This window comes from Lepus europaeus, chromosome 1 (assembly GCF_033115175.1).
Source record: "Lepus europaeus isolate LE1 chromosome 1, mLepTim1.pri, whole genome shotgun sequence".
NCBI classification, from domain to species: Eukaryota; Metazoa; Chordata; class Mammalia; order Lagomorpha; family Leporidae; genus Lepus; species Lepus europaeus.
The window spans coordinates 58,727,152-58,749,063 of NC_084827.1; the positions used below are offsets into that span (position 1 = coordinate 58,727,152).

The window sequence follows — 21,912 nt, forward strand, 5'->3', positions numbered from 1 at the left end:
CATCCAGAAGAAAGCTGGAATTTAGTTCATTGTGCACTCGAGGTCATATCTCATCATGTTGTATTTTGTCAGCATCTGGAAGTGAAACGTCCCCTTGTTTGGGGCAGTCTCTCCAGGCTCTGTGTGTCTCAGACCTCAATGAGTGCATTTCTTCTTCTAGAGAAACCACCTCCATGACCTTCTCCTCCATTTATAAACTTGTTGACTAAGTCACATGCAAGCAAATGTGCCATAGATCTTGCATTCTCTACCTCCGCTGGAAGAAAAGTGACACTAACAAAATAGATGAAGAGTTATTCAAATCCACTGTGGGGAGTGACTGCAAAATAAGGAAAACAAAAAAACACAAAGCATTTGCCTGCGTAAATCCTCCCCTCTTTATTCTGCACAGTCTCTAGGAAAGAAAGGCTGAGTCTTCCTGTGTGATGGGCTTGTGTGACTAATTGATCTATCTTGTGGGTAAAAGGAGATTTCCTGAACGAAATTGAGACCGACAGAAGAATGCAATTTGGGTTTGGCCTCCTAGCCTGCTTGGGTATCACTTATCAGAACCGAAAACACTGACACAGTGAAGTTTTAGCATTGCTTCAAATAAGAGATTTGATTTATCTCTTAGTGATGTGCTCTTTTCACCTTTAGATGCAGGGGTGATTTTAAAAGGCTGCCCCCCTGAACCTCACATGCCATCCCACCATCCTGGTTTTGTTTTCTTGCCAGGATGCCTGATTTCAGAATTTCCCCTGAAAAACTATTTTGCAAATTATTGTTAGAAAGTGAGAGAGCGAGTGAGTGATCTTCCCATCCCCTGGTTCACTCCACAAATGCCAGCAACAGCTGGGGTTGAGCAGGATTTGAAACCACAAGTCAAATATTCAATCTGGGTCTCCCATGTAGGTTCCAGATACAAGTACTTGTGCTAAATTACTGGTGGCCTCTCAGGGTATGCATCAGCTGGATGATGTAATTAAAAGCAGAGCCAGAAGTCAAGCCCTGTCACTCTGACAAAGGATGTGTCATTCCAAGTGGTGTCTCTTTTCTTTCTTTTTAAGTCAGAGTGAGAGAGCTAGAGTGAGAGTGAGAGCAAGAGCGAGAGAGAGAGAGATCTTCCATGCACTAATTCACTCCCCAAATGGCTGTAATGGCCAGGGCTGGGCCAGGCCAAAGCCAGGAGCCAGGAGCTTCATCTGGGTCTCCCAGGTGGTTAGCAGGGATCAAAGCACTTGAACCATCTTCTGCTGCTTTCCCCGGTGCATTAGCAGGGAATTTTATCAGAAATGGAGCAGCCAGGACTCAAACCAATGCCCATCTTTCATGCTGCATTGAAGACAGTGGCTTAACCCACTGCATCACAGTGCCAGCCATCCAAGTGATATCTTTTCTTTTTATAGAATTTTATGTATTTATTTTAAAGACAGAGTTACAGAGAAGCAGAGGCATAGAGAGAGAGAAAGGTCTTCCATTCACTGATTCACTCCCCAGATGGCTGCAAAGGTAGGAACTGGGTCGATCTGAAGCCAGGGGCCAAGAGCTTCTTCTGGGTCTCCCAGGTGGGTGCAGGGGCCCAAGGACTTGGGCCATATTCTACTGCCTTCCCAGGCCATAGCAGAGAGCTGGATCAGAAGTGGATCAGCCGGGTCTTGAACCAGCACCCATATGAGATGCCAGCACTGCAGGCGGTGGCTTTACCCGCTATGCCACAGCGCTGGCCCCCTAAGTAGTGTCTTAATCTCTGTATCAAATGCGCTTCCCCAGGAATTCTTTAGGCTTCCTTCTAACATGCATCATTGTTTCTTTTTTTACATCTATCTTCCACGCATGAGATAACACAATGAGAATTCTCATGTGACCCACGTTTATTTTTATCTGGTAATCTATGATGTATAATGTTGTAGAATATGAAATTAGAACGGAATGAGGCTCATGCATATACTAAGGATACAAAAAATAAATGTCAAGTCAGTCTGTCCTTTGATCCTTTCCCTTCTACCTTCTCTCCAGCAGCGCATTTGGTAGATTGTGAAGACATGGATTTGTCCTCCACCCACCCATGTGTGCGCACACACTTTATCACATCTTAGTCTAGCAACTAACCAACAAAAATACGTTTCCATGACGGGGATCAAATGGGAATTGCAGCATTTGTTATCTCATGCCAGGAATATCAATGTTAAAGGAGAAGCAAAGAAGCAATTTTTTTTAAAAAAAAGAATAGGTCACTTAAAGAATTTGAAATACAATGTGGGGATCTGCACTGTGGAGTAGTGGGATAAGCTCCCATTTGTAGCACTGACATCCCAAACGGGAGCTGGATTGTATCCTGTCTGCTCCTCTTCTGATCCAGCTCTCTGCTATGCCCTGGGAAAGCAGTGGAAGGTGACCCAAATCCCTGGGCCCTTGCACCTGCCTGGGAGACCCAGAAGAAGCTCCTGCTTCCTGGCTTTGGATCGGCCCAGCTCCCAAAGACTGTTCTCTCTGTCTCTCCCTCTCTCTCTGTAACTCTACCTCTCAAATAAATAAATGTATATTTTTTAAAAAAGAAATATAATGTGTGTGCTTTAAGAGAAGCTTGGGACTCTGCCTTCCTGGTTTCACTCAGAATTTCCAGTGCCAAAGAAATGCCTGCTGATGGGATTTCATTTGATATCTTGGTTTGTTGTTTCTCAAAATGCATTTTTCTGGCATCATAGAGGGCAGACTGGTAGACTCCTACATTTCCAATGGAAACAGGACACTCAGAAAGCTTTGATTTTACCCTGAAAGTCAGAAGCTGGACCCTAACCCACGTCTCTGCACTGTGCTACATATGGCTTAGGAAGTGCTTCTGTCATGTTGAACCCACCAGCCTGCTTCTGTCTTTGCCAGAAGGGAAGTCCCATTATGAGTCGCCTACTTCAGATTGAAGTCTTCTGTAGACTGTGTACAGACCTGTTTTACTATATTTGCAGTGGACTTGGACATCTGAAACTTCACCCTTAAGGCCTGTGAGGTTCTGGATTCCATAAAAACCACAGGCTATCTCCTTCTTGAAGGAGATGCCACCATTCCCAGCCTAGAAGTACATGCATTTTTCCCAGATTCTTTGATGTTCCAACTCTCAGTAGAAACTTTTTAGTGGAAAAGTTCAGCACAGTTCGGCAATGGAACAACAGTTAACTTTACCAATGTGGCTATTAAACCTAAAATTATTTAATCCTAAAAACTTAAATATGGTTGTTTTTTTTTTAATTTGTTTTTTGCCTGTAGGAGGAACATCATCAAGACAGAAAGGCTTCCTAGGATGCATCCGCTCCTTACACATGAATGGACAGAAGTTGGACCTGGAGGAGAGGGCAAAGGTCACATCTGGAGTGAGGCCAGGCTGCCCCGGCCACTGCAGCAGCTATGGCAGCATCTGTCACAATGGGGGCAAGTGTGTGGAGAAGCACAGTGGCTACCTGTGCGACTGCACCAACTCACCATATGAAGGGCCCTTTTGCAAAAAAGGTATGCCAGACGCTTTGTTAAAATTGTTAATTTCAGGAGCCCGCACTCGTGGCATAGCATGGTAAGCTGCCGATTGCAACACCAGCATCACATATAGGCTCCAGTCCAAGTCCCAGCTGCTCTACTTCCTGTCCAATCTCTGCAAATGCACCCTGGAAAGCAGCGGAAGATGACCCCAGTGTGTGGGCCCTTGTGGGGAACTCAGAAGCAGCTCCTGGATCCTGGCTGTGGTCTGTCCCTGCCCTGGCTGTTGTGGCTATTTGGGGAATGAACCAGTGGAGGGAAGATCTCGCCCTCTGTCTCTCCTTCTCTCTCTCTCTGTCACTCTGCCTTTCAAATAAATAAAATAAATCTTTAATATTTTTATTTCTTGAAGGCAGAGTGACAGAGAGAGAGAGGGAGAGAGAGAGAGATAAAGAGATTCCATTTGCTGGTTGACTGACCTAATGGCCACAGTGGCTGAGGCTGAGCCAGACCAAAGCTAGGAGCCTGGAACTCCATCTGGGTCTCCAGTAGTTTGGCTATCTCTTGCTGCCTTCCCAGGCCCGTTAGCAGGAAACTGGATTGGGAGAAGAGCAGCTGGGACTTGAAACAGTGCCCTGATATGGGATGCCAGCATTTCAGGCAGCAGCTTAATGTGCTGCGCCACAACACTGGTGCCAGGCACTTGAGTAGCTTCCTTGTGTAATGCAGGTATAGGCTGTGGTCAGGCCACACAGTACCCAGAGCCTTGGAAAGCCCTCATCATTTACTCTCCCTCTATTTCCCTTGGTGTAGACACTCAGCATCATTGCATGGACTCATTATCGTCACCTGTGTCCATTGCAGACACAGTTGAACTGCATTGGTAATTACAGCACAGCACACTGTTAATGACAGTGAAACCACCTGAGGACTGGAAATGATGGCCTCTCACTTCTGGTGTGTCAGCCGATTGTTAGTGACACAGTGATATTTTCTGTTCTATTCATTCATCCACAAATGTCACCAAAGAATCGTAGAATCTAACACTGAAGGAACCTTAAAAATGCTAAGCCTATTTTTTTTTTTGCAAGAAAGAGAGCTTAGGTACATTAGTAAACACAATATTGGGTATCTAGTGAAATTTCCCTATTCTCTAGGTGTTGCCCAAACATTTAAATTCTCTGTTAATTTTAATGTATTTATTTACTTGTTTGCTTGCTTAAAATTTATAAGGCTGAAAGATAATGAAACAGGAACAACACTAATTGCCATCTTCTAATTTGGTGCCAAAATGCCTGTCATTACCCATGGCTGGAGCCAAGAATGGACACTAGTAACTCAAAATGGAAGTTGCACATGGGTGGCCCTCAGCTCAATAACTTGAGCCATCACTGCTGCCTCCCAGGGTTTAACTGGAAACAAGAGTGGAGGCAGTTTCAAACCCAGGCACTCCAATAAGGGACAAAAGTGTCCCAACAGGTAACGTAATTGCCAGGCCAATCACCTACCTTAAAACTCTCTGCTTAGAGGCTCCTGTGCCATTCATGAGTGGCCTGGGATTGGACCACAAAAGCCAAAATTCCTGTCTTGGTGCTCTTTCAACACTTCCCTGACTTTGAAAATTCATTACATTGACAAAGTTTGTCGTGATCACTCCACTTTGTAAAAGGAGTGATGGTCCTAGCATGAATCCATTAGAAAATTCAAGGGAACCACAAAAACTTTAAAAACCTCATTATTCAGAGTAGGTAGCTACTTCAGAAAGTTTTGGGGAATGCATATTATGAAAAGTGAGTGCACAGATTTCAAACATTGTTTGCACCATAATAAACTTCTCTTAATTCTGTGTTTGTCAAGTATGTTTTGAAGTGCTGTCACATCGACTTAGTAATTCTCAAACTAAAGTACAAAGTATTTGGTATATTATCAATTTTTGCAGTACTTTTAAAATTTATTGATTAGAAGGTAAAGTTTGTTGAGCAAAGAATGTAAGCAGTATTTCAAGAGAAGCATTTAAACTATTAAAAAAGACATTTTAGTCAGTATGAGATATGCTTTAAATGCAATTATGGCAACTGTGAATAATTCTTGTTAATTTGTTAAAATCCATTTTCCAAGTATTTCTACCAAATAGTGTTTTATTTAGTCCAGTTTACTATTGGAACTTAAATACAATAGGAAAAAAAAAAAACAGTATGCAGAGTTTTCTTTGAAGGAGTCTCTAAACTCTCCATTCTTTCATCTAGTGTTCTCTCCAATTAGTTGGAATTGCTGTGTGTTGTTGTTGTTGTTGTTTGGAGAAAACGAATGGCAGATGTTGTAGAACCAACAATGCTTGCATCCTGTATGGCAGCTGAAAACAAACAGGTCTCATCCCGTAAGTTTACAGTGACCTCAGAGCCAGTGCTACTTGATTTTTACATCGGGTGATCTCTGCATAGCTTCAGAAAGGTTTGCATGCAACCCTTACAGCAGCACCATGTGCTAAAAGAAACACAAATACAGAATACACACTCCAAGGCCCACTTAATTCAGGTCCACAAACACTGTTTTACAGCTTCTGTACTCAACTTTTCTGTTTGGGAAAAACAAACAAACAAACAACAGACTCTCTCTACCCTTCTCCAAGGACATTAGTCGAGCATATAGATTATCTTGCTATAAATGTAGCCTAATTTATGTTGCTGCTGTCGGAGGCTCCTTTAATTGAAAGGACTCTTATTAATTCTTATTTTTCCATGTCTCTGTGTCACATGTTGGAACATTCTCCGTGCTTCTTCTCAATTTTTAATTTTTTTAAAGATTTTATTTATTTGAGAGGTAGAGTTACAGACAGTTAGAGGGAGAGACAGAGAGAAAGGTCTTCCTTCTGGTGGTTCATTCCCCAAATGGCCACAATGGCCGGAGCTAGACCAATCCGTAGCCAGGAGCCAGGAGCTTCTTTCCAGCCTCCCATGCAGGTACAGGAGCCCAAGCACTTGGGTCACCTTCTACTGCTATCCCAGGCCACAGCAGAGAGCTGGATTGGAACAGGAGCATCCGGGACTAGAACCGGAGCCCATATGGGATGCTGGCGCCGATGGCAGAGGATTAACCTACTGCGCCACTGTCCCGGCCCCCCTACTTTTTAGTTTTTACCTATAAGTTGAATAGACAAATGTGTGCTTAGTCTGTTTAACACACTTTATATTTCATGGTTTCCAAACTTTCCCTCCTTTCTGACAACTCTAAGGAAATGACTTGTTTCATATTCACTAATTGTGCAGGATGTAAGGTGGGCTTTTAAATCAAAACTTTTTTTTTTTTTTTTTTGACAGGCAGAGTGGACAGTAGAGGGAGATAGAGAGAAAGGTCTTCCTTTTGCCATTGGTTCACCCTCCAATGGCCGCCGCGGTAGGCGAGCTGAGGCCAGCGCACCGCGCTGATCCGAAGGCAGGAGCCAGGTGCTTCTCCTGGTCTCCCATGGGGTGCAGGGCCCAAGCACTTGGGCCATCCTCCACTGCACTCCCTGGCCACAGCAGAGAGCTGGCCTGGAAGAGGGGCGACCGGGACAGGATCGGTGTCCTGACTGGGAGTAGAACCCGGTGTGCCGGCGCCTCAAGGTGGAGGATTAGCCTAGTGAGCCGCGGCGCCGGCTTTAAATCAAAACTTTTAATGGTACCAATTGCCTCTGGGAATGGTGGCTTGAAACTTACATGGAGAACTATCAGCTAGAAGATGGTCCTCAGCAGAGAGAATCTTCTATAAGCATAGTCATCCTTGCTACTTACTAAAGCACAGTAGCTCTTAGAGAAGTGATATGCAAATATTTGAAGCATCTCGGTTGGAGTTAAGGACATTTGCTCATTACCCATGCCTGTGTCAGGGACATGATCTGTTGGCTCACTTTCTGTTTCTGATAATGGTGCATAGCAATAATTATCATAAAATGAGCCAGCAGTGAACTAAAACTTATGAGTACATACCTTATCCTTATACTAATAGGGTAGTCAGGCGTTAGTAACAGAGGTTAACAGATGACGGCTTCAGAGGTTTACTGCCTCGCTAGTGAGTGTCAGCGTTGGAGGGCCATCCTGTTTTTGGGTTCGTTTTCCTGCATGAGGAGGAAGGTACAGTTAGGAATCCAAGCTGGATATTGCACCCCAGGTTCTCCAATATATGATGCAGGTGTTTTAATTGATGTCTTAACTGCTGGGTTAAATGTTCGCCCCACTGTGTAACTTTTTCATAATTTACATCGTACCAACTGTGAAATGGCAATTACCCTGTAGTCATTTCCCGAATGACTAATGATGTTGAACATCTTTGCACGTGCTGACTGTCCATTAGTATCTTCTTTGGAGAAATATCTATTCAAATCCTTTGCCAATTTTTATTTATTTATCTTTCTCTATCATCCAATTGTAAGAATTCTTGTGGGCCAGTGCTGCGGCTTACTTGGCTAATCCTCCACCTGCGGCGCCGGCACCCCGGGTTCTAGTTCTGGTTGGGGCGCCGGATTCTATCCCACTTGCTCCTCTTCCAGGCCAGCTCTCTGCTGTGGCCTGGAAGTGCAGTGGAGGATGGCCCAGGCCCTTGGGCCCTGCACTAGCATGGGAAACCAAGAGGAAGCACCTAAGCACCTGGCTCCTGGTTTCAGATCAGCGTAGAGCGCCAGCTGTAGAGGCCAACTGGGAGGTGAACCAACAGAAAAAGGAAGACCTTTCTCTCTGTCTCTCTCTCACTGTCTAACTCTGCCTGTCCAAAAAAAAAAAAAAAAAAAAGAATTCTTGTGGGTTCTGAATATAATTCCTTTATTAGATACATGATTTGCAAATACTTTCCCATTCTTTGGTTGTAGTTTTATTTCCTTATACTATCATTTGAAGCACAAAAGTTTTAAATTCTGGTAAAGATTAGTTTAGCCATGATAAAAAAATCTTTGCCTAATCCAAGGTCATGGAGGTTTGCACTTAAGGTGGCTTCCAGGACTTTTATAGACTTAGCTCTTGCATTTAGGTCTTTAACCCATGTTGAGTTTTGAGTGTTTTGTTTGTTTGCTATTTTGAGGTAGAGTTGCAACTTCATGCTTTTGCGTAGGACTCTCTACTTGTGCCAGCACCATGTGTTGCTGCTTTAAATTGGCCTTTAGCTGCCCCTACTGCATCACTTACATCATGTCTGTGTATGACAATCTTGGTGTTTTCTTGAAATATTTTTTCTAATTAAAAATGTTAGATAACATATTTGAGTATTTATTTAAGACTATGCTTTCAAAACTAGTAAAGTTAAAACCCAATTTAATGACCCACAGACAATGATGCTTCTGTTATATTTTATGTCATGATTTAACTTAATTTTATTTCATAAGTATTCCTGTAAGATGTGTATATATCTGTAGGTATCATTTTTAATGATTGCAATAGGTTCTGTGTAGCTCAAATGCTTTCTCTTATTTAATGCATTGCCCCTCTGCCACCAGACCTACCTAAATTCAGATTCTGGCTCATGTACAACCTATAATCTACTATGTGTCATTGATTTTGTAACTCAACCTCAAGGTTCCTTGATTTCCTCACCTATAAAATATAGAAAATGTAGATATCTTTCACAAGTTTTTCAAAACCTGGTGAGTCCTTCATAAAACACTTGGGCTAACTCCAGTCACATAAAGCCTTCTTAAATTCTTGCTTTTTATATTGTTTGGGGATTTTAGATTACCTCAAATTTAGTATCTAAATAATGCTGTGATAAATACACATAGTGCTTTTTGTCCCAGTCAAGTATTTCTATGAAAAATAGAATGCACATTAAATTGTTTTTACATATTGGTAAATGCCTATTTAAAAATTGTTTAATGTTTACCTTCCTGTTAAATACATATCCCTTTTTTTCCCTATTTTTTGTATTGGAACATGTAAAAATATTCTGTAGCAGAGGGAAGAGGTTAAAAACCCCTGTGCTAGCATTGTTTGGTTTCCCCCATTACCAGATGATGGTCATTGTCATTGTCTCCATAGTCACCTCTTGTCCTTCTCCTTTGTTATTTTGAAGCAAATTCCATATATAATGTCACTTAATGCATAAATATTACACTATGTATTGCTAAAAGATATGGACTCATTAAAAACACATCACCACAGGATCATCATCATGTAATTAGGTAATAATAAAAATATAATGATATATTTTAATATTATGAAATATTCAATCAGTGGTCAAATTTCTAACCATTGCATTTATTTTTAGATTGATTTTTTTCTAAGTTAATTATAGATTCACTAATCTCACATTAACCACTAGCCTACTCGTTTTCCAGGACTGGTCTTTATAACTGTTGTAATTCTAAATCTAATTCCAAGACTGTTATAAAGCCCAGCTAGTCTTTATGAGAGACTCCTGTGCTCTGTACTTTTATATTTTGCCATCCAATCCTTCCATCCATGCCATGATTGAGCTCACTTCCATTCAAATTTGCATAAGCAAAGACTGAGTAGGGTCCTTGGAGAACTAAGATAGACAGAGCCAGGCTTCATTTCCAACCAATCAGATTCCCTCCTCAGGCCACCCTGCTTCTTAGCTCCTCCTCAGAGTCCCTTCAAAGTCTACTGCTAAGCTCCCGTTGCAGGTGTTCCCAAGCTACTCTGGGTCTCAAGGATGTCACACTCTGGAAATCATTGTCTCCACTCTTCACATGTCAAACCCTAGGCTTACTTCTGAAGGTGGGGGAGGGGTTACAATTTTTCCCTGAAGCTGTGTGAGTTTTTGTTGCGACAAGACTCCTGTAACACAAAACAGATTAATGAGCGTGTATCCATATGTGCATTGTTCATTAGGTGGTTAAAAAGTTACTCAAAGCAGTGGCTTAGGGTCTAGAATTCCATCGGAGGCCTGGAAACTGGGATGGTAAATTTATGGGAAGAAGGCTAGCTCCCAGTTTCCCATGGTGTTCATATCTGAGCAGGAATTTCCATCTCTCTTTTAGCAATGGGAGAAAGGGATTAGAAAGACCTTTGACTTTCTAATTTCTAATTTTCTGTAAAGCTTTGAGGCAAAAGAGAGTAGGTAGAGTTTCTCTGCATTTTGATTGTCTTGAGCTTATAAATAGCAATGTCCAAGAGGCAGATTTTATGGTGACACATTTCAGTTTCTTCACATTCATTGAAGTCTGTCCGCTAAATGTGTGTCTTACCATCTCAGAATCTAATTAGTACATTTTCTTCTACCAGTAGTCACTCAAGGGAAAAGTGATAGTGTGGAGGCTATGGCCTGGGGTAGAGTGAAGGTCACTAGTAGTCAACTTCCAGCTGTTCTTCCATTTATCCTCGTGGTTTTGAATGTTCAGATGACTCAATCCACTTCATCAGGAAGCTTAGACTCTTAGAAGGCACAACATAAGAAACTGAAAGAATAATAGAGTCAGGGCCAGCATTACGGTGTAGCAGGTAAAGCCAACACCTGCAATGCCAGCATCCCATTTGGGCTCCTGTTCAAGTTGCCACTGTTCCACTTCAAATCCGCTCCCTCCAAATGAGCCTGAGAAATCAGCAGAAGATGGCCCAAGGGCTTAGGTTCCTATACCCATGTGGGAGACATGGAAGAAGCTCCCAGCCCCTGGCTTTGGCCTGGCCTAGCCCTGGCCATAATCAGTAGCTAGAAGATTCTCTCTTTCCTTCTCTCTCTCTGTAACTCTGCCTTTCAAATAAATAAAATAAGTCATCAAAAAAGAAAGAATAATAGAGTCTAGGTGAATTGACACATTTAGTTTTATGCACAAATAAACAATATCTAAGCATTAAAAATTGTTAGAACTGAGGTTGGAGAAATAGCACTGTAGAAATGTGGTTTGAGATTTCCAAATATAAACTGTGCTTAATTTTTAATTTCTTGTCCTAAGTATAAAAAAGTGCTTATACACACACACACACACACACACATATATATATATATGTATATATGCATCTGTGTGTGTTTAAATGCTGTTCATAAGACAATGGTCTGAACTTGACATATGTTTAAGCACACCCACATACACTGAATTAAATCCCTTTATTCTGGTAAGTAGAAGATGGTAATTCAAAATGCAGGGCAAACATCCCTGAGGAAATTCACTGTAGGAAAATGCTTGAATCAAGTTAATGATTAACCACAGCTCTTACTGTCACAATGTTGGATGTATATTTTTACATTCAAAAATATCAATATTAAAACATGAATGCTAAATGCATAACATTTTCTCTGAACCTTGGTAAAAATGAACTAGTATTCCCAGTCTCCTAGGCAATATGCATAAATATGCAACTTTAATTTTTTTGGCACTGTTACAAACTGTTACAGAATTTTCACAAGGTGGAACAAATCTGCAATAGAATTAGGGAAGCAAAAGCCAGGTTTGATTGTGTTCTAGGTGCCACCAACTCAATCAGAGACTATCATGGGGATCTGGGGACAATTCTATACATCATTCAGGGTAAGGGGCCATTAATCATGAATTACTGATTACTGTGCATTTTTAGGGGCAAGGTTTTCTACCAGATGTAAGCTATGTTGCTCTCTGAGGAAACCTTTCCTTCACACCCTGACACTGTATAGAGACAAAATTAAAGTGAACTCAAGAACAGCCTTCATCCCAGAGCAAATAGTTCAGGATTTGGATGGATGTATAATCCAGAAGCTAATGTTATATGAAGGCTATTTGCACGGGCTCAGGTCAAATTCTCTTCCAACATAGAGAGTCTCAGCTCATACCACACTGACAGTCCTCTTGAGTTGGACACTATCTCCTTTATCCACAGGAAGTTACTGAAAAGGTTGATGTTATGATTCCCATTCACCAGAGGACAACATAATCTCCACAGGGTTCACTGGCTTGCCTGGGTCCACACAGCCGGCATGAAATTGAGCAGAACTTCAGATCTGGCACTGATTTGTGCTGCACTAACCCAAAATAATGGCAGTTGGAATGAGAGCTACCTACAGAGATGGTTGGATGATTTGCAGTTCCTGCTAAGTGAATTTCATCAAATTGTAGATGCTTCATTTCTCCATGGTGGTGGTTTAGCTCTATTCAGTATACTGTGCTTAGGGATTGTTTCCCATAGGAAGGCTACTTGTCCAAGTCTTTGCTACTTTTTGCCACTGAATGTCAGTGCTGAGACATTTAAAATGATTGAGCCCAGGAGTGGGCATCCATTCCCTTTCTCTGTGCTTTCCACAGATTGCTTTTTTGACTGTTTGCATTGGTCCTTACACAATCCCATAGAGAATAATTACTATCCTCGCTCAGTGACTTAGAGCCCACTTCCAGAGTCATCAGGGAAGCATAACTATAAGGAGCAAACAAATTTGCAAGGAAGGTGGTATCAATAGCCCCCTCTTTGCACTATACTGCAGGCAGGGACATTGCATCTGTGCTACTGGAGATATTCGGTTTGCATGTGGCAGTCATCTTGCAAATGCATGTGAACTGAACTCGGACTTCAGAAGGCAAAGCTGGGTTCTCTTTTCAGTCTGTGCAACCTTGTTCAACCTCTGTTAGACTCATGTCTGACTATAAAAAAGAATAAGACTTTTGTCCCTTTCAAAGTTTGCGGTGGTGGGACATAGTCTGTAATTCATCTAAAACTGCTCACATGGTACCTGGTACCTAAAAAACAACAAGTAAGCAATGTGACTCTCCCGAGTAAACAGCTAACTGTGTCCATGTGTGTTTTCCCATCTTATATTTTGCAGAGGTGTCTGCTGTTTTTGAGGCTGGGACATCAGTTACTTACATGCTCCAAGAACCTTACCCCGTGACCAAGAACTTCAGCCTCTCGTCATCAGCTATTTACACAGACACGATGCCATCCAAGGAGAACATTGCACTTAGCTTCGTGACGGGTCGGGCACCCAGCCTCTTGCTCTTCGTGAATTCTTCTTCTCAGGACTTCCTGGCTGTTGTGCTCTGCAAGAACGGTGAGTGCAGGTGGCGGCCAGACACCTAATGGGAGTGTCAGACTGGGCTGCGAGGAGCGACTGCCCTCCAGATCACAGCATCATTTCAGTCTCACGCTGGTCCCACCTGAGCAACTGACTCCCAGCCAAAGCCTTTGATTATCCCTTACCTTTACGAATTGCAATTGGTGTTCAGGGCCAGTGTCAATTCACCACTGAAGTCTCAAATGCATTGACTTAATTTGCTTCAACCGTGTCTCAGTAATTCTTTATATTTATTCTGTGCTGGAATCTGTTAAGTGTAGAAGAGATGATCATATGCGTATCTGAATTTCAAAAGGACAGTTGCCACATATATCCTGTCATCTTTGCTGCCATTCTCATTACTGAGGGCTGTTGAAACAACTAGCATAAATGCAAGTTGTATGAAACGGTATCAGTTGTCTAGGTCTCAAGAAGCAGTATATGTGAGCCATAATCTTGCAGAATAGGGGGGGGGCTGGTTTCTGAGAATCAGATAACTTTTGAAGTTAAATATATATATATATGTATAAAATATGTGCATACGTGTGTGTGTGTTTATACATATATATATTATATGACAAACTCTGGCACTGCTACTCTGAAACAGCAATATTTGAGAAATTTTATCTGACAAAACTGTAATACAATTGTTTTATAAATCAAAACTTTATCACTTCCTTTCCCTTTATGATTATTTGCACTTGATATAAAATTCACAAATACAGGGTAGTGATTCAATAACGCTAAATAAATAGACTCAATTATTTTTCCAAGGATACAATTCATTATTATTTAAGCTTTCTGGACTAGTGATGTGCTCAATTTAGCAGTATTTGAAAAACATTCAATTTCTCAATTTGCAGAGTATCTAAGAGAACCTAGACTCTTGAGATTAAATTGTCCATTATTAATGTAACAAAAAGGTAAGCATCAGAGTTTGGAAAGAATGTGGACAAAACTGAATGTGAAATTAACATGAGAAAGGAATAGAACTCACTTCTTATAAGAACTGTTAGGAAAAGGCAGGTGTTTCCCTCTTCAAGGAGGGAGACTTGAGATAGAGTCATGTCCAAGGACACTGTGAATTCAAATTCTGTCAGAGGGACAATTGTTTGGCCAGGCACAGAGGGTAAAGACATGGACACTTTTGTTGTGCAACCTCAAAGGACACTCCTGAGCCACAGCAGAAAAGAAGCCTGGAAGATGCAGCATTCATGGAGCCCTTTTTATTTATTCGTTCATTTATTTTTAAAGATAATGAATATATTTGAAAGACAGAGTGACACAGAAAGAGGGACAGACAGGGAGAGAAAGAGATCTTTCAAACTACTGTTTCACTCTCCAGAGGGCCACAACAGCAGGGAATGGGATGGGTCAGGCTCAAGTCAGGAACCAGGAACTCCATCTCAATTCCCCACGTGGGTAGCAGGGGCCCATGTACTTGGACCATCTTCCTCTGGTTTTCCAGGCACATCATCCAGGAGCTAGATTAGAAGCTGAGCAGCGGGGACTCAAACAGGCATTAAAATAATGGGAACCAGGTGATACATGCTACAGCTTCCAATGCCAGCCTCTGGATCCTTTTTTAGACCTGGAAGAAGCTATAGATAATTCTTGTGTTCCACTTTTCCTGATGTTATTTTTCTTTGCTTCAGCTTTCTTTATGACTTAGGCAACACTGAAAATAAAGAATGATCTATGAGCCTAAAAATAGGATCAAAACTAAGGAGCCTCTAGGGTGGATCAGGCCTGAAGTAGAATAATAATATGAATGGCCTGCATGATTTAACAGTCTTATTCATTCTAAATTTAATCCAGAGAGAAGGAAAAAAAAAGGAGGGAAAAACTAAGATGATGATTGACCATTGCAAGTTCATTTGGCCTGGAAAAAATCTGCAAGAGGGAAACAAAATATTGTGGGTTATTAGACCTCCTATTTGTCAGCATAGCTTTCTATGATTAAAATTAAGTCTAGTATCAAGTGTTTTACCCACAGTGGCCCTTGTGGCTGTGAAGACAGTTTGAGCACATTACATCATGGGGAGATCAACCAGGCTAAAGTGAGCCAAAGAGCTGATTTATGACACAGAGGGATCCAGAACCCAGGTCTCCTAAGCAACCCATCCATCTCCCTCCTAAGCCATTTTGTCTTCTTATAATGTGGTTGGGACATACTACGATGATCGAATATTGACAAAGCAAAATGGGAATAACTATTTAGAAATATTGAATTCTGTTCTACTTCTATGAGGGAACTTCAAAAAGTTCATGGAAAAACATAATTAAAAATAAGTTTACTTTGGTACAGAAATATTGTGAAATCTATACATTTTTAAATAATGTACTTTTCCCATGAATTTTTGAAGACCTTCAAAACCACATCCCAGAGTCTTAGTTCATTAAAAGCTCTGCTTGATCCATAGCCATGTGTATTTTCTTTCTTTTTCCTTTAGATTTATTTTATGTATTTGAAATGCAGATGGACAATTTGAGAAAGAGAAAAAAGGAAACAGAGAGAGATAAATTTCACCCAACAGTTTGCTCCTCAAATGGCCATAATGGCTGGGGCTGGGTCAGGCCGAAGCCAAGATTCTGGAACTCTATCCCTGACCCAGCCATGCGGATGGCAGGGTCCCTAACACTTGGTTCATTCTGTTGCTTTCCCAGGTGCATTAGCAGGGAGCTGGATCAGAAGTGGAGGAGCTGGGACTCAAACTGGCACTCATATGAGATGCTGGCATTGCAACTGGCTGTTCAATCCACTGGTTCAAGAAGCCAAACCTGTCATTTGCATTTTCTTAAACCCTAGATAAATGCATGAAGCAAGGGGACATTTATGCCCGGTTTGTTTGTTTTACACTTGGGCTTCTGGGCAAGTGTGATTACTTGAATGGGAGTCCCTGTGAGCCAGGCAAACCTGGGTAAAAGAGTGTCTAAGCTGGATTAGTAACAGAGCCTCACTCCACTCAGGCTCCACCCCACATGACTCCAGGGAATTCTCCCATGGGAGGCAGTCACAGGCAATGCAGTGATTGAGATTCCAGGGGATCTCCTGCCAGCTCCTTGTGTCACAGAGATACAAGTCACGTAGCTGCTCATTTGTTCATTCTTCCGTGACCTCTCTGTGTAATTACCAATCCAACTGCACAGTGTCAGGGACCATGGAAACAAGCAAGACAAGCAGGACGTGGTGCTGTCTCACGATGATAAGGAGGAAGGAGGGACTCACAAAAAGAAAACCTAGCTAGGGGAGAGGATCACATTACCTGGATTTTGCAGGTAGCATTTGATTAACTTTAAGGAGGAATCCTCTCCAAATTGAAGAATTATGACTTTGAATGGTAGCGAGTTCCCTGTGATTGGAGATTTTTCAGTAAATAATTAAATACCTATTTGCTGGAGAAACTGTGTTAACAATTCCAGTAATGGATAAGAGAGAGGAGTAATAACCTCTGAGTTCCTTCCCCAGTCTTAGATTTTGTGATTCCTTATTCCCTTTCTTTCTGTCAGGATGGTGAAAGGCTGCTTTGGGGAACTGAGAATTGATATCTTTGTAGTATATTCCCAGTATGCTTCTGGTATTAAGGCACTGACCTAATTACCAGGGAGTCATATGGGAGGAGACACTATGTTATCAAGAGCTAAGAATATTTAGAATGTGACTTTGATGCACTATAGCAAACAGGATACTTATTTTTGTATAAGCTAGAGGAAGTAAGGAACACTTAGAGGTAGGAAATTGATCAGGAGAAGGAAGAGTACAGGGTTAACTGGGCAGGGTCTTTCAGGAGCATTTTTGAGGTAAGACTGAGTCATGGCCCTCTAAGATGGAATTCAGAGTCCTCTGTGAGTACAGATGCCTTAATCTTTTGGTTTTTTTGACTTAACATATATTTGTGAATCCAGTGATACTTATGAAGAGGGGTCACCCTTTTTTATTTTTAGGATTTATTCATTTATGTGAAAGGTGGAGTGAGAGAGAAAGAGATAGAGAGAGAGAGAGAAAGAGAGAGAGCGAGCTTCCATCTGCTGGCTCATTCTCCAGGTGGCCAAAATGGCCAGGGTTTGGCCCCCCAAAACCCCAGAACTTCATCCAGATCTCCCATGTGAGTGGCAGGGGGACATAGCGCTTCAGCCATTCTCCTCCTTTTTCCCAGGTGCATTAGCAGTGATCTGAACCAGAAGCAGAACAGCCAGGACTTTAACCAGTACTCACAAAGGGTACTGGCATCAGAAGGGCTGACTCAACCCATTGCACCACACCCTAGCCTTAGCGGGGTCACTCTTAAATGGAATGTTTTCTGTCTTCCCCAGGAGGAAGCAAATGTCCATTGCCAGGTTCTCTTTCGGAACTATGGCTCTCTTGTATCAGTCTGGGCTGAGAAGCCAGGGTGGAGCTGGGTGGATGATTTGCATGAACCTTGAACAGAGTCCTAGGATTGCACATTGAATTCAGTGGATCATGGCAGAAGATGGTAGTTGATGTGTCTCAAAGCTATACTCACCAGGCGTAGGCTTCCTTTGGCAAGTTTGGAATTCTTTGCCCTTTATCATTATTCTGGAAATTTCTCCACCTGGAGATTATTCAGGGTAAGCTGTTGCCATGTTTTTCCTAAGTGGAGAAGGGGATTTTCGCTTCTGAGATTGAACAGCAGAGGCAGCAAGGAAGACATTAGAAACCCGCAGTCATTAGGAAAGAAGGCAGTTGCAGCTCTGTCACCTGGGGCACAGGGGCACTGGGGCACAGGTAATGTCTCAGAGACTCCGTATCAGGGGAAGAAGGCATCTTTACGGGAGGAAAACTGTTAAGAGAGTGCAGGGACAGAGTCCTAACGATGTGCTTCACCTCACAGCATTGCACTGAGGGATGAGCTTAACTTCTAGGCAGCTCCAGGGAGCCTCCTTCAAGCTCATTGCTTAACAAATACTCACAGAGCACCTAGCTCCTGCTAGCTACTATTTCAAGGACCAGAGAGATAAAGACAGCAGATCCCTTCCCTTCCTTGATGGAATGCCTTAGTCCGTGGTGATACACTCTGGGCCTGAGAGGAGAATGAGTGGCACAATGAGCTAGAATTGCATCAGGGTCATCCTGATTGTTCCTCTTCTCTTTTTTGCAGTGTGCTCCTAAGTCCCTGAAGATCACTATGACTATGACAGGGAGGCCATAGACCACTTAGCCCATCAGTTGTAGGTCCAGATAGACTGAGGCAGAGATAACCACTTCTCTGGGCAGGGAATTCAGAAACTGCTTCATGGAAAGAGTGACCCCTAAGTAGGGACATAAAAGCTAAGTCAGTGTCTTCCAGGCAGATGGCAGATTCTTTTTTCTTTCATTTCATTTCTTTAATACTTCAAAGGCAGAGTGACAGAGTGGAACACACACACACACACACACAGAGAGGGGAGACCTTCCATCTTCTGTGTCACTCCCCAAATAGCCTAAAGGCTGGGGCTTGTCTTGGTAGAAGCTAGGAGCAGAGAACTCTATCTAGGTCTCTGACAAAGGTGGCAGGGGTCCACATTATTTGAATCACCATCTGATACCTTTCCAGGTCCATTAGCAGAGAGCAAGATGGGAAGCGGAGCAGTAAGGACTGGAACTTGCACTCTGACATGGACTGGTGGCATCAGAAGCAATGGCTTAACGTGCTGTAACTCAACACTGGGCACAGACATCATATTCTTTAATTAAAAAAAGTGTATCTATAGCCATTCCTTGTGTTCTCCATCTCATCCTCACTGCAAAAGAAATAATTTTCCCAATCAATTTCTTTTTCTACTCTTTCATCATCTATCCTTTTTCACTCCTTGATGGTAGACATAAAAAAATCAAATTTAGAATATGTGTTAACAAGAAGGCCATCAATCTATAGTGAAATATTTTGGCTGCAAAATCTAAATGGGGCTCCCAGGTCACCTCTCCATGGTGTCTGCTTGGATGCCTTCCAGCACCAAATGGTTTGTCTGACTTTGCTTCTGCATTCTTTTCCATCAGTCTTTATAAGCACTTAGATTCTTAAGATGCACTATCTGCATTTGCAATTTACACGCACCTCAGAGGGAATAATGATGAAGCCAGGCACTTTGCGTCTTGAACAGGTGCACCCCAGGGAGCCAGGGATGAGGTGAAATCCAAAGCAGGGCTCTCTTCAGAGTAGAGAACTCAACAGCTGCTAGCCGGAGTTGGGTTGACCTCCGGACGCCCATTCCTCCTTTGCCACAGAAGCCTTCCAGGTTTAACACTGCCTCCTGTGAGCACCTCTTTGACTCCGGCACAGGCTTGAGTTCCAGAGAGCAGCAGGAATCCTGCTAAGCCGACTAAGACATGCCCCCAAAGGCTTGTTTCCGTGGCTTTTCCAAACCCTGACTTATGCAACTCTCTGCTAGTTGTGAAACTGGCATTTCTCCAAACCTCATGAAAACTTCCAGAGTTTGTTTTGGTTGTTTCATTGCACTGACTTCTGGGCTTTCCGGCGATCTTTTGCTACCCTTCCAGCATTCATTTCACTAGAATGTGGTGATGACACACTGACCTCCAGGGGGCGGTCTTCCTGGTCACTTCTCCCTGCTAGAGAGGAAAGGCAGGGACAAATGGAGCATCCAGCACTGCTGGGTTTGTGCACAGAACAACCATAGCCCTGAGTGGAGACAAAGAGGCGTGAATTGGATCAGGGTCATCTTTCTTGTTTCTCTTCACTTTGTTGTAGTGGGTGCTTTGTTATGTGGTGTGCTTCACCAGGCCCAGGCAGCAGACTGAAATACACAAAGCATGAAAGTGAAGACTTCTGAGGACGGCCTTTGGGGAACTCATCTGCTGTTTCTAAAAGGAAGATGTGTGTTACAGATATATGTCTGTCTATATGTACATATATGAAAAGAGCACCATAAAGACTGGAGAGCAGACTAGGAGTGGACTATAAAAAGTTTATGGAAAAAAGTGGAGTTAAAAGGTAAGGTGCATTCTCCATGGCCCTCTGAAGCACCACGCTGTATTTGCTCGACCTAGGAAGAGACCTACTTACTGCAAAGCCAGGTCCTGAAACACACAAGGGCACTTCAAAAACTTTGTGGAAGATGAAATCACAGTTAAGTATATTTTGAAATGTATGAATAGTTCTTTCATAATTTACATTTCTGGAAACTTTTTCAAGACCCCTTGGTTGTGTAGATTAGGTGGTTTTTTTTATTAAAATAAGCATTGTTTATTATTGTTTAGTTATTTATTTGAAAGGCAGAGTGATAGAGATGGAGGGTCATACACACTCACACACACACACACACAGGCTGAGCCAGGCTGAAGCCAAGAGCCAGAACTCAACCTGGGTCTTCCACATAAGCATCAGAGACCATGTACCTGGGCCATCATCCCCTGCCTCCCAGACATGTAAGCAGGAAGCTGGATCAGAAGTGAAGCAGCTGGGACTTAAACCAGGCACTACAATGTGAGATGCAGGCATCCTCGATGATGGCTTAACCTTCTGCACCTCAGTGCCAGCCCCTAATATATTTTAGGTCCATTTCTCAGGAATTTTTGAAGTTGTTGAGTATTTGTGTAAGTGGCAGAGGATATACTGGTGGGGGGGTTCTGAGGAGCAGGTGCTCTTTGAGTTTATTTTCTGAGAGCTCTGGGTCTTAACACTTTGTATTTTCCTACCTTAAACAATACTCTTCCTACATGTGCTGAGAATTGAGCTACTGTAGGGTATTTTTTTTTCAACTGGGATGATTGCTTATGACTGCAGTGTGAGACTCAAGGTAATGATTACCTTCGCTGTGACACTTCTCTGTTTGTAAAGAGAAAAGGTTCTTGAGAGGTGGTCAAGGAGCTTGAAGCAGTGTTGAAGGAGATTCAAGAAAGCTTGTTTGTCAAGAGTTGAAGGAACCCCGATGAAAGAACTGGGGTAAATACAAACAAGATTTTATTACAAAGAAGTCCAGAGAGCTGGCTGATTTAGGGGTGCCCAGATTTTTGTTTTCTTGAGCCAGGTGTGGAGGCAATAGGGGACTGGATATTTAGCATGTGGGCAAGGACTCTAATTAGAAATTTAAGGATTAAGGAAATAGTTGGCGACTACGTGAAGAAAGTTTTTCTCAAAAACACGTTTTTACTCTTCTCCGAGCACTTGGCCTGTAAATACTGACATCTTGAGATGTGAAGCAAACACAGCAGAAGGCCTGAGCTTAGGGCTTGCTCAGCCTCTTGCATAGCTAGTTTCTCTTTGTGCAGTACGTAGACCTGGAAACCTTGAATTATAATTATTTCTTTTAATTCAGAATTGCGGTAGATGCATTTCCACTTTACTAAGTGGCTTGACTGCTAATGCATACCCTGGGAAACAGCAGATTACGACCCAAGTACTTGACTCCTTGACCACACATGGGAGGCCCAGGTAGAGTTCCTGACTCCTGGCTTCAGCCTGGCCCAGCCCAAGCCATTGTGGCCACTGGGGGAGTGAACCAGGAGGTGGAAAGGTGGAAGATCCCTCTCTCTCTCTCTCTCTCTCTCCCCCCTCCTCTCATTCT

At 42.4% G+C, this 21,912-nt stretch overlaps 1 protein-coding gene across 2 annotated transcripts in view; it reads left to right on the forward strand.

Moving 5' to 3' along the window:
• Positions 1 to 21,912, forward strand: part of CNTNAP5 (contactin associated protein family member 5) — a 967,841-nt gene that overhangs the window by 830,954 nt on the left and 114,975 nt on the right. For both annotated transcript variants that reach the window (XM_062199074.1, XM_062199079.1), the window contains exons 18-19: positions 3,244 to 3,483; positions 13,159 to 13,383. In XM_062199074.1, coding sequence (XP_062055058.1) covers positions 3,244 to 3,483; positions 13,159 to 13,383 — 465 coding nt within the window. The remainder of the gene's footprint in view (positions 1 to 3,243; positions 3,484 to 13,158; positions 13,384 to 21,912) is intronic.